Source organism: Salvelinus alpinus, chromosome 7, assembly GCF_045679555.1.
Source record: "Salvelinus alpinus chromosome 7, SLU_Salpinus.1, whole genome shotgun sequence".
NCBI classification, from domain to species: domain Eukaryota; kingdom Metazoa; phylum Chordata; class Actinopteri; order Salmoniformes; family Salmonidae; genus Salvelinus; species Salvelinus alpinus.
In genome coordinates this window covers 17,141,683-17,155,269 of record NC_092092.1, presented here as the reverse complement: position 1 = coordinate 17,155,269, position 13,587 = coordinate 17,141,683, and the positions used below count along the sequence as shown (strand labels likewise).

Sequence of the window (13,587 nt, the reverse complement as noted above, 5' to 3'; positions counted from 1 at the left end):
AAATCATACAATGTGATTTTCTGGATTTTTGTTTTAGATTCCTTCTCTCACAGTTGAAGTGTACCTATGATAAAAATTACAGACCTCTACATGCTTTGTAAGTAGGAAAACCTGCAAAATCGTCAGTGTATCAAATACTTGTTCTCCCCACTGTATTGACCCGGGGAGTAGAATACTTATGCATTGACTATACTCTAGTTACACATTTTTTCCCCACATACATTTTAACACAATGTGAAGAAATCCAAGGGGTCTGACTTAGGGATGCACGATATGTAGGTTAACACATCGGAATCTAGTTTAAGGTTGTATTGGACATGTGAGGCATGCACTTCCATGTTTCTGTTCCACTCTCCGTATCTATCTTACCCTGATAACATGACCTTTAACCCGTTAGATATGAATGAAGCCAGGGATATCAACCCTGATAACATGACCTTTAACCCGTTAGATATTAATGAAGCCAACGATATCAACCCTGATAACATGACCTTTAACCCGTTAGATATTAATGAAGCCAACGATATCAACCCTGATAACATGACCTTTAACCCGTTAGATATTAATGAAGCCAACGATATCAACCCTGATAACATGACCTTTAACCCGTTAGATATTAATGAAGCCAACGATATCAACCCTGATAACATGACCTTTAATCCGTTAGATATTAATGAAGCCAACGATATCAACCCTGATAACATGACCTTTAACCCGTTAGATATTAATGAAGCCAACGTTATCAACCCTGATAACATGACCTTTAACCCGTTAGATATTAATGAAGCCAACGATATCAATCCTGATAACATGGTCTTTATCCCATTAGATATTAATGAAGCCAACGATATCAACCCTGATAACATGACCTTTAACCCGTTAGATATTAATGAAGCCAACGATATCAACCCTGATAACATGACCTTTAACCCGTTAGATATTAATGAAGCCAACGTTATCAACCCTGATAACATGACCTTTAACCCGTTAGATATTAATGAAGCCAACGATATCAACCCTGACTAAGGAGTGGCTCCGTAAGAAGCACCTCAAGGTCCTGGAGTGGCCTAGCCAGTCTCCAGACCTGAACCCAATAGAACATCTTTGGAGGGAGCTGAAAGTCCGTATTGCCCAGCGACAGCCCCGAAACCTGAAGGATCTGGAGAAGGTCTGTATGGAGGAGTGGGCCAAAATCCCTGCTGCAGTGTGTGCAAACCTGGTCAAGAACTACAGGAAACGTATGATCTCTGTAATTGCAAACAAAGGTTTATGTACCAAATATTAAGTTCTGCTTTTCTGATGTATCAAATACTTATGTCATGCAATAAAATGCAAATTAATTACTTAAAATCATACAATGTGATTTTCTGGATTTTTGTTTTAGATTCCATCTCTCACAGTTGAAGTGTACCTATGATAAAAATTACAGACCTCTACATGCTTTGTAAGTAGGAAAACCTGCAAAATCGGCAGTGTATCAAATACTTGTTCTCCCCACTGTATCTCTCAACATCATCCATTTTGGATTTCTATTTGCCATATATTTTTCAACTGTGCTGTGATGCTTCACACAAGTACTGAACCTTTCTATTCTCATAGCTTCTACAGATTGTAAATAAAAAATTTAAATTTTTGCTAAAATAATTATTATATTATTGATTGATTGACTATGGCTTTTCAAATCACCCAGTATTGCTATCTGCAGCGTTAGTTCTCGGCAAATGTTGCAATTCTTCAGCCATTCCTGGACCTGTGACCAAAAACGAGCTACATATGGACAATACCAAAATAAATGATCTAATGACTCTGTCTCCTCACAGCAGAATATGCTGAGCTGGGAAGATTGTATCCCCCATATATATAACATTCTATTGGTTGCAATAATTTTTTATAGTAATTTAAATTTAAAAAAATAGAAGTTTTGAATCCGGCGTTGTTTTGGTATCAATTCATAAACCATGTGCCATGGAATGGGTACATCGACAATCTCTTCCCAACTATTTAGCAATTTATATGGCACAGCTGTCAGTTTTTGGTCCTTAAATGAAATTGGTATATGTTTTTATTTATCACACTTTTCTTTAACCATTTATGTTCTTTAATATAGGGCCGACATACAAGTTCCTTACTTTTTCCCCTTCTATTTGCCTCTTCCATTTTTGTGGTAATGCTGCAATTAATTGGTTGTAGTTTTGGGTAGAGCAGACATTTCCATATGTCTGTGTTAGCTACATGTGTGACATAACTCCACCAGTCCTATTTATGATATCATTCACTAAAATTATACTTTTTTTTTTTTATTCTTAGAAAAATAAGTTTTTTTAATCAATTAGTATATTTGAGTTTAACCACAATATTTGTTGTATTATTTGTTCTGTCTTTTCAGGTGGATTAAACTGAAATCGCAACCAACTTTCTAAGGCTTGTTTAAAAAAATAAAGATATTTTGGAGATTATTTCCTTTTCAAACAACCGAAAGTGAGCAGGTGTAATCTGAATAAAGGGGAAAAGGCCCTTCCCTTCTTGAACATAGGATGAGACATTCTTACCAATTTACTAGAGAACCCGTTTGGATTTAAGTATAACTTTTGTACGACTGATGCCTTTAGTGAGATGTCTAATGCTTTAATATTAAATCATTTCTGCCCTCCGAATTAATATTCGTTATATAAATAGGCCCTTTTAATTTTGTCTGGCTTGCCGTTCCAAATAAAATTGAATATTTTTTGTTCATATAATTTAAAAAGCAGGTCACTAGGTGTAGGCAAAACCATAACCAAATAGGTAAAACTGTGATATGACTAGAGTTAATCAGTGTGATTTTTCCACAAATAGACAGGTATTTTCCTTTCCGTGGTAGCAAGATCTTATCTATTTTTGCTAACTTTCTATCCATTTTTGGGGGAGTGAGATCATTTCTTTCTTTTGGGATTTGTATACCGAGTATGTCCACATCTCCGTCAGACCATTTAATTGGTAAACTACATGGTAATGTAATTTGTCATACTTATCACACTTATCATAATTTGGTTTTAATCCAGAGAGGAAAAGTATCTAGATCCTCTAAGAGGCCGTGGAGAGATTCTAATTGTGGTTTAAAAAGAAAACATGAATCATCAGCGTACAACGACACCTTAGTTTTTAAGCCACGGATTTCTATTCCCTTAATATTATTATTTCCATCACTCATCTTGAGGCTTACCTTCAACTCTTTTATATCGTTACTGACTAATTAAAGTATACCCAGTTTGTCATTTATTGATTTTAACAGATCGGTTTCGACCTTTACCATTCCCAGGGGTGAAAATATTAAATCGTCTGTCTGTAGAAGAGTCAAGTTTGCGTTTTGAAATCGGTTCCCCTGTACTCTCCGTCATGTTTGGGTGTTGCTTGTCTTCGTAATATTTGTCGATAAATGTCTCTCGTCTTAAGATTTGTTTTGTGTTATTATCCAGATTGAAAGTTATCACCCACCAGATTGTTTAGTACTAATATTTTATTCTAACTTTCCGATACTGAATATTACGTTTTTATCTTGAGGTGCTCTACATAACTTCGTTCAGTCCACCATTACCTGTCTCAGTCCACCCTTACCTGTCTCAGTCCCGCCTCCAAAGAATGCATCTTTGTTTGTGTTTGCGTGAGAGCAAACATTCAACAACAATGAAACATTCCCTGTCTTAGGTCAGTTAGGATCACCACTTTATTGTAAGAATGTGAAATGTCAGAATAATAGAAGACAGAATCATTTATTTCAGCTTTAATTTCTTTCATCATATCCCCAGTGGGTTAGAAGTTTACATACACTCAATTAGTATTTGGTAGCATTGCCTTTAAATGGTTTAACTTGGGCCTACAAGCTTCCCACAATAAATTGGGTGAATTTTGGCTCATTCCTCCTGACAGAGCTGGTGTAACTGAGTCAGGTTTGTAGGCCTCCTTGTTCGCACACTTTTCCAGTTCTGCCCACAACTTTTCGATGGGGTTGAGGTCAGGGCTTTGTGATGGCCACTCCAATACCTTGACTTTGTTGTCCTTAAGCCATTTTGCCACAACTTTGAAAGTATGCTTGTGGTCATTGTCCATTTGGACAATGACCACAACTCATCCAGAACGCCGCAGCCCGTCTGGTGTTCAACCTTCCCAAGTTCTCTCACGTCACCCCGCTCCTCCGCTCTCTCCACTGGCTTCCAGTTGAAGCTCGCATCCGCTACAAGACCATGGTGCTTGCCTACGGAGCTGTGAGGGGAACGGCACCTCCGTACCTTCAGGCTCTGATCAGGCCCTACACCCAAACAAGGGCACTGCGTTCATCCACCTCTGGCCTGCTCGCCTCCCTACCTCTGAGGAAGTACAGTTCCCGCTCAGCCCAGTCAAAACTGTTCGCTGCTCTGGCACCCCAATGGTGGAACAAACTCCCTCACGACGCAAGGTCAGCGGAGTCAATCACCACCTTCCGGAGACACCTGAAACCCCACCTCTTTAAGGAATACCTAGGATAGGATAAAGTAATCCTTCTAACCCCCCCCCCCCTTAAAAGAGTTAGATGCACTATTGTAAAGTGGTTGTTCCACTGGATATTATAAGGTGAATGCACCAATTTGTAAGTCGCTCTGGATAAGAGCGTCTGCTAAATGACTTAAATGTAAATGTAATGGAAGACCCATTTGCGACCAAGCTTTAACTTCCTGACATAATTTTCCTCCGTCATGATGCCATCTATTTTGTGAAGTGCACCAGTCCCTCCTGCATCAAAGCACCCCCACAACATGATGCTGCCACCCCCGTGCTTTACGATTGGGATGGGCTTGCAAGCCTCCCCCTTTTTCCTCCAAACATAACGATGGTCATTATGGCCAAACAGTTGTATTTTTGTTTCATCAGACCAAAGGACATTATTCCAAAAAGTATGATCTTTGTCCCCATGTGCAGTTGCAAACCGTAATCTGGCTATTTTACGGCGGTTTGGGAGCAGTGGCTTCTTCCTTGCTGATCGGCCTTTCAGGTTATGTCGATACAGAACTCGTTTTACTGTGGATATAGATACTTTGTACCTGTTTCCTCCAGCATCTTCACAAGGTCCTTTGCTGTTGTTCTGGGATTGATTTGCACTTTTTGCACCAAAGTACGTTCATCTCTAGGGGATAGAACGCGTCTCCTTCCTGAGCGGTATGACGGCTGTGTGGCCCCATGGTGTTTAAACTTGCGTACTATTGTTTGTACAGATGAACGTGGTACCTTCAGCCGTTTGGAAATTGCTCTCAAGGATGAACCAGGTTTTTGGAGGTCTCCATTTTTTTTCTGAGGTTTCGTCTGATTTTCCAATGATGTCAAGCAAACAGGCACTGAGTTTGAAGGTAGGCCTTGAAATATATCCACAGGTACACCTCCAATTGACTCAAATTATGTTAATTAGCATATCAGAAGCCATTACATAATTTTCTGGAATTTTCCAAGCTGTTTAAAGGCACAGTCAACTTAGTGTATGTAAACTTCTGACCCACTGGAATTGTCATACAGTGAATTATAAGTGAAATAATCTGTCTGTAAACAATTGTTGGAAAAATTACTTGTGTCATGCACAAAGTAGGTGTCCTAACCGACTTGCCAAAACTATAGTTTGTTGACAAGAAATTTGTGGGGTGGTTGAAAAACGAGTTTTAATGACTCCAACCTAAGTGTATGTAAACTTCCGACATAAACGGTATATCAATAACCTTACTGCTGTGTCTTCTACCATTCCATACTAATCTATATCAATAACCTGACTGCTGTGTCTTCTACCATTCCATACTAATCTATATCAATAACCTGACTGCTGTGTCTTCTACCATTCCATACGAATCTATATCAATAACCTGACTGCTGTGTCTTCTACCATTCCATACTAATCTATATCAATGACCTTGTTGCTGTGTCTTCTACCATTCCATACTAATCTATATCAATGACCTTGTTGCTGTGTCTTCTACCATTCCATACTAATCTATATCAATAACCTTGTTGCTGTGTCTTCTACCATTCCATACTAATCTATATCAATAACCTGACTGCTGTGTCTTCTACCATTCCATACTAATCTATATCAATAACCTTGTTGCTGTGTCTTCTACCATTCCATACTAATCTATATCAATAACCTTACTGCTGTGTCTTCTACTGTACTTCTCATTGTCTTTGCTGATGACACCAATTAGATTTTATAACACAATTTTGAATCACTAATTAATAAAGCTAACTCAGGCATTGCCAAATTTTCTGAATGGTTCCAAATACACAATTCATCTTTACATGTTAAAAAATCCTACATTATTGTATTCACTAGTAAGAATAAGAAATATTGTTAAAAAAAGAGCCAGAATCTCATTTGGTTGGAATGAAATGGAACAAGTCACATCCACTAGATTCCTCAGTTTTAATTGATGAAAAGTTATCCTGGAAAGATCACATTCAGTCTGCAGTAAAGTGATGAAGTGTGTTGATATCAGATAGATGAGTGGTTTGGTTCATCAGGCCTCCTAACTCTATACTAGAGCTTCATTTACTCATATCTCATTTATTGTAATATTGTCTGGGCCAGTAGATATGCCTTCTACCTACACAAATTACTCATCATACAAAAGAAATGTGCAAGACTAGCCACCTCCTCTAATTACCTGGCTCTATCTGCACCTTTGTTTAAGAAACTCAATATCTTGTCTATTTAGGACATTAATGTACACCAATTATGCACTTTCATCAATACTCATATCTCCCAGACAGTTGACCTAAACCCTTCAATGGATTCTTCCAGGTCCCAGTTTACCTAAACCCTTCAATGGATTCTTCCAGGTCCCAGACAGTTGACCTAAACCCTTCAATGGATTCTTCCAGGTCCCAGACAGTTGACCTAAACCCTTCAATGGATTCTTCCAGGTCCCAGTTTACCTAAACCCTTCAATGGATTCTTCCAGGTCCCAGTTTACCTAAACCCTTCAATGGATTCTTCCAGGTCCCAGTTTACCTAAACCCTCAATGGATTCTTCCAGGTCCCAGTTTACCTAAACCCTCAATGGATTCTTCCAGGTCCCAGACAGTTTACCTAAACCCTTCAGTGGATTCTTCCAGGTCCCAGTTTACCTAAACCCTTCAATGGATTCTTCCAGGTCCCAGTTTACCTAAACCCTTCAATGGATTCTTCCAGGTCCCAGTTTACCTAAACCCTTCAATGGATTCTTCCAGGTCCCAGACAGTTTACCTAAACCATTCAATGGATTCTTCCAGGTCCCAGTTTACCTAAACCCTTCAATGGATTCTTCCAGGTCCCAGTTTACCTAAACCCTTCAATGGATTCTTCCAGGTCCCAGTTTACCTAAACCCTTCAATGGATTCTTCCAGGTCCCAGTTTACCTAAACCCTTCAATGGATTCTTCCAGGTCCCAGTTTACCTAAACCCTCAATGGATTCTTCCAGGTCCCAGTTTACCTAAACCCTTCAATGGATTCTTCCAGGTCCCAGTTTACCTAAACCCTTCAATGGATTCTTCCAGGTCCCAGTTGACCTAAACCCTTCAATGGATTCTTCCAGGTCCGAGTTTATCTAAACCCTTCAATGGATTCTTCCAGGTCCCAGTTTACCTAAACCCTTCAATGGATTCTTCCAGGTTAATTCTGAAATCCATCTATATAACACAGCGATAACGTTCACCCTCCCCACTGTCGCATCTCATTTATTCAATTCTCTATCAGATACAGAGGTACCATACTCTGGAATTCTTATCTTCACATTGCCAAAACATCATCATCCCTCAATAACTTCAAGTGAAGACTGTGGATCAGTCTGATGAACCAAACTACTCAGTAATCTCCTCCATGAAGACTGTGGATCAGTCTGATGAACCAAACTACTCAGTAATCTCCTCCATGAAGACTGGGGATCAGTCTGATGAACCAAACTACTCAGTAATCTCCTCCATGAAGACTGGGGATCAGCCTAATGAACCAAACTACTCAGTAATCTCCTCCATGAAGACTGGGGGTCAGCCTAATGAACCAAACTACTCAGTAATCTCCTCCATTGAAGACTGGGGGTCAGCCTAATGAACCAAACTACTCAGTAATCTCCTCCATAAAGACTGGGGATCAGTCTGATGAACCAAACTACTCAGTAATGTCCTCCATGAAGACTGGGGATCAGTCTGATGAACCAAACTACTCAGTAATCTCCTCCATGAAGACTGGGGATCAGTCTGATGAACCAAACTACTCAGTAATCTCCTCCATGAAGACTGGGGATCAGTCTGATGAACCAAACTACTCAGTAATGTCCTCCATGAAGACTGGGGGTCAGCCTGATGAACCAAACTACTCAGTAATCTCCTCCATGAAGACTGGGGATCAGTCTGATGAACCAAACTACTCAGTAATCTCCTCCATTGAAGACTGGGGGTCAGCCTAATGAACCAAACTACTCAGTAATCTCCTCCATAAAGACTGGGGATCAGTCTGATGAACCAAACTACTCAGTAATGTCCTCCATGAAGACTGGGGATCAGTCTGATGAACCAAACTACTCAGTAATCTCCTCCATGAAGACTGGGGATCAGTCTGATGAACCAAACTACTCAGTAATCTCCTCCATGAAGACTGGGGATCAGTCTGATGAACCAAACTACTCAGTAATGTCCTCCATGAAGACTGGGGGTCAGCCTGATGAACCAAACTACTCAGTAATCTCCTCCATGAAGACTGGGGATCAGTCTGATGAACCAAACTACTCAGTAATGTCCTCCATGAAGACTGGGGGTCAGCCTGATGAACCAAACTACTCAGTAATCTCCTCCATGAAGACTGGGGATCAGCCTGATGAACCAAACTACTCAGTAATCTCCTCCATGAAGACTGGGGGTCAGCCTGATGAACCAAACTACTCAGTAATGTCCTCCATGAAGACTGGGGATCAGTCTGATGAACCAAACTACTCAGTAATCTCCTCCATGAAGACTGGGGGTCAGCCTGATGAACCAAACTACTCAGTAATGTCCTCCATGAAGACTGGGGATCAGTCTGATGAACCAAACTACTCAGTAATCTCCTCCATGAAGACTGGGGGTCAGCCTGATGAACCAAACTACTCAGTAATGTCCTCCATGAAGACTGGGGATCAGCCTGATGAACCAAACTACTCAGTAATCTCCTCCATGAAGACTGGGGATCAGTCTGATGAACCAAACTACTCAGTAATCTCCTCCATGAAGACTGGGGATCAGTCTGATGAACCAAACTACTCAGTAATGTCCTCCATGAAGACTGGGGGTCAGCCTGATGAACCAAACTACTCAGTAATCTCCTCCATGAAGACTGGGGATCAGTCTGATGAACCAAACTACTCAGTAATGTCCTCCATGAAGACTGGGGGTCAGCCTGATGAACCAAACTACTCAGTAATCTCCTCCATGAAGACTGGGGATCAGCCTGATGAACCAAACTACTCAGTAATCTCCTCCATGAAGACTGGGGGTCAGCCTGATGAACCAAACTACTCAGTAATGTCCTCCATGAAGACTGGGGATCAGTCTGATGAACCAAACTACTCAGTAATCTCCTCCATGAAGACTGGGGGTCAGCCTGATGAACCAAACTACTCAGTAATGTCCTCCATGAAGACTGGGGATCAGTCTGATGAACCAAACTACTCAGTAATCTCCTCCATGAAGACTGGGGGTCAGCCTGATGAACCAAACTACTCAGTAATGTCCTCCATGAAGACTGGGGATCAGCCTGATGAACCAAACTACTCAGTAATCTCCTCCATGAAGACTGGTGATCAGCCTGATGAACCAAACTACTCAGTAATGTCCTCCATGAAGACTGGGGATCAGTCTGATGAACCAAACTACTCAGTAATCTCCTCCATGAAGACTGGGGGTCAGCCTGATGAACCAAACTACTCAGTAATGTCCTCCATGAAGACTGGGGATCAGTCTGATGAACCAAACTACTCAGTAATCTCCTCCATGAAGACTGGGGGTCAGCCTGATGAACCAAACTACTCAGTAATCTCCTCCATGAAGACTGGGGATCAGCCTGATGAACCAAACTACTCAGTAATGTCCTCCATGAAGACTGGGGATCAGCCTGATGAACCAAACTACTCAGTAATCTCCTCCATGAAGACTGGTGATCAGCCTGATGAACCAAACTACTCAGTAACCCATTCCATATAGCCCAACTCTGACATGCACATTTAAACAAAACAAATATATGTATTTATTTGTTTCATGATTACATTCATAATTAGTAGGTTTTGTTATCTGTTTAATTGTTCTACTTCTGTATTGTATATTATTTTTGGGAGGTGTGGTTCTTAAATCAGCCCTTCCAACCTGCACACCATTTATTATTGATTTGGTTTCATCTGTATTGTTGTCTGTCACTTGTTTTCTTTGGTATAAATAAATGAAACCTAAAGAAGTAGGGTGGAGGGTGGTCAGGTAGGGTGGTCAGGTAGGGTGGAGGGTGGTCAGGTAGGGTGGTCAGGTAGGGTGGTCAGGTAGGGTGGTCAGGTAGGGTGGAGGGTGGTCAGGTAGGGTGGTCAGGTAGGGTGGAGGGTGGTCAGGTAGGGTGGAGGGTGGTCAGGTAGGGTGGTCAGGTAGGGTATAATATAGTCAGGTAGGGTATTGATCAGCAGGGGCTGAAGGTAAAAAATCTTCATCAAAATCTTCACCTGTTGCATGAGTGACAGTTAAAGACTAACCAGGAGATGGAACTTTTAACTTTGTTAAGCTTATACTAACGTCTAGTGTCAGCTGTAAGCAGTGAGCAGCACAGCCGGGTTCTGTGGTAGTTGGCTGTGACGGATGCATTCTAGAGGCTTTCTCTCAGCTGGTACAGTGGGGTGTCACGCCTTTCACTTCCACAGAGAGAGGTTAGTTATCCACTCAGGACATTCAGAGTTCAGAACTTCTGTCCCTGATGAGCTGTTAAACAAAACCAGTGGTGGAGAGGTGGCCACTTTCCTGTTTTAGGAACCCTGCATTGCCCCTTTAAATACATGGTAATCATCACAGACATTTGATCAGTCAAGAGAGAGAACGGAGCAGAGAAAAGTAAATGTCAAAATGTCAGCATTCACTTCTGCAACTCTTTCAAAGAAGAGAAATCAGTGTTGAGTGGAGAATATGTTCTGCTCATTATAATACTGGTAAAACAATCAGGGAGAACATGTTCTGCTTGTCCTAATACTGGTAAAACAATCAAAGTGATTCACATTGAGTTGTGAGTGATAGAGCAACACAAACCCAGATACTAAAGCACCATTCAGCACCAGTAGAACCCCCTCCTGATAGTGTCCAGGCAGGACAACAAGAGAAGCGAGAGAGAGAAAAAGAGCGATAGATAGACAAACCAAGGGAGAAGAAAACTCCAATCCAGACCAGATCAAAATGTTACTGTAAAAACAGACAGGCAGACAGCCTCCAGGTCTTCAGGTCCAGTAGATTCAAACAGCCCTGGCAGGTAGAGAACCAGACCTAGGGCAACCAGACAGCCCTGGCAGGTAGATAACCATACCTAGGGCAACCAGACAGCCCTGGCAGGTAGAGAACCAGACCTAGGGCAACCAGACAGCCCTGGCAGGTAGAGAACCAGACCTAGGGCAACCAGACAGGTTCTGATCTAGAACTAAGAGAAACATGGTTTTACTGACAGGACTTCAGAGCGTTAAGGTTCTGGTGGAGTCAGCCCTGATACTTAAGGTTCTGGTGGAGTCAGCCCTGATACTTAAGGTTCTGGTGGAGTCAGCCCTGATACTTAAGGTTCTGGTGGAGTCAGCCCTGATACTGCTGGAGCTCTGTGCTGTTGGTTAAGGTCAGACCGTAGGGTTCTCTGCCTGGTTCTAGTAGTGTCAAAGGCCAGCTCAGAAGGTGGATCATCTTCTGGTACTATGACAGCCCAGCTAGCTCTGGGTCAGTTCAGCCCTGGTACTGTGGTATCTCTGGGTCAGTTCAGCCCTGGTACTGTGGTATCTCTGGGTCAGTTCAGCCCTGGTGTTCTGGTACTGTGGTATCTCTGGGTCAGTTCAGCCCTGGTACTGTGGTATCTCTGGGTCAGTTCAGCCCTGGTGTTCTGGTACTGTGGTATCTCTGGGTCAGTTCAGCCCTGGTGTTCTGGTACTGTGGTATCTCTGGGTCAGTTCAGCCGTGGTGTTCTGGTACTGTGGTAGCTCTGGGTCAGTTCAGCCCTGGTCTTCTGGTACTGGGGAGGGTACCAGTCCAGATTAGCCGTGAGAGGAGAAGATAGGTCTGCTGATGTTACTGTTGGTGGTCATGGCGTTCAGCTCCCACCTTAAAAAGAGACAGTGACAGTTAGAGACACAGGCTGTCCTGCTGTGGGACTGAGGGTTAGGAGCAGGGAGGGAGTGTTTTAGGCTGAGTGTCCTGCTGTGGGACTGAGGGTTAGGACCAAGGAGGGAGTGTTTTAGGCTGAGTGTCCTGCTGTGGGACTGAGGGTTAGGAGCAGGGAGGGAGTGTTCTAGGACTGAGGGTTAGGACCAAGGAGGGAGTGTTTTAGGCTGAGTGTCCTGCTGTGGGACTGAGGGTTAGGACCAGGGAGGGAGTGTTTTAGGCTGAGTGTCCTGCTGTGGGACTGAGGGTTAGGACCAAGGAGGGAGTGTTTTAGGACTGAGGGTTAGGACCAAGGAGGGAGTGTTTTAGGCTGAGTGTCCTGCTGTGGGACTGAGGGTTTTAGGCTGAGTGTCCTGCTGTGGGACTGAGGGTTAGGACCAAAGAGGGAGTGTTTTAGGCTGAGTGTCCTGCTGTGGGACTGAGGGTTAGGACCAAGGAGGGAGTGTTTTAGGCTGAGTGTCCTGCTGTGGGACTGAGGGTTAGGACCAAAGAGGGAGTGTTTTAGGCTGAGTGTCCTGCTGTGGGACTGAGGGTTAGGACCAGGGAGGGAGTGTTTTAGGCTGAGTGTCCTGCTGTGGGACAGAGGGTTAGGACTAGTGAGTGAGTGTTTTAGGCTGAGTGTCCTGCTGTGGGACTGAGGGTTAGGACTAGGGAGGGAGTGTTTTAGGCTGAGGTTTGGGACCAAGGAGGGAGTGTTTTAGGCTGAGTGTCCTGCTTTATGGCTGAGGGTCCTGTTGTATGGCTGATGGTCCCGTTGTATGGCTGAGGGTTTTAGGCTGAGGGTTAGGACCAGGGAGTGAGTGCTTTAGGCTGAGGGTCCTGTTGTATGGCTGAGGGAGGTTGAAACATGAGAAGCAGAGAGCAGGCTGAGGACGAAGACGAGACTAGAGGGGCTGAGGGCCATCGAGGGACGCTGATGGAGACTGATGTCCAGGAAGGGAAGCTTATGGAGACTAGAGGGGCTGAGGGTTACAGAGGAAGAGTAGATGGTCTTAGGGTTAGAGAGGAAGACTGATAGAGACTAGAAGGGTTGAGGGTCACAGAGGGAGACTGATGGAGAAAAGAGGGGTTGAGGGTCACAGAGGGAGTCTGGTGGAGACTAGAGGAACTGAGGGTTAGAGAGGGAGAATGATGATTAGAACATTAGTAGTAGTGGTAACAGCTGACATGCAGAACATTATCAGAACATTATCAGAACATTAGTA

General features: G+C 42.9%; 1 protein-coding gene across 5 annotated transcripts in view; it reads right to left on the bottom strand.

Annotated features, from left to right (window-relative positions):
- Positions 1 to 10,223: 10,223 nt before the first annotated feature.
- Positions 10,224 to 13,587, bottom strand: part of klhdc3 (kelch domain containing 3) — an 83,415-nt gene continuing 80,051 nt past the window's right edge. For all 5 annotated transcript variants that reach the window (XM_071409292.1, XM_071409296.1, XM_071409295.1 and 2 more), the window contains one exon: positions 10,224 to 12,322. In XM_071409292.1, coding sequence (XP_071265393.1) covers positions 12,256 to 12,322 — 67 coding nt within the window. In that variant the 3' untranslated portion in view covers positions 10,224 to 12,255. The remainder of the gene's footprint in view (positions 12,323 to 13,587) is intronic.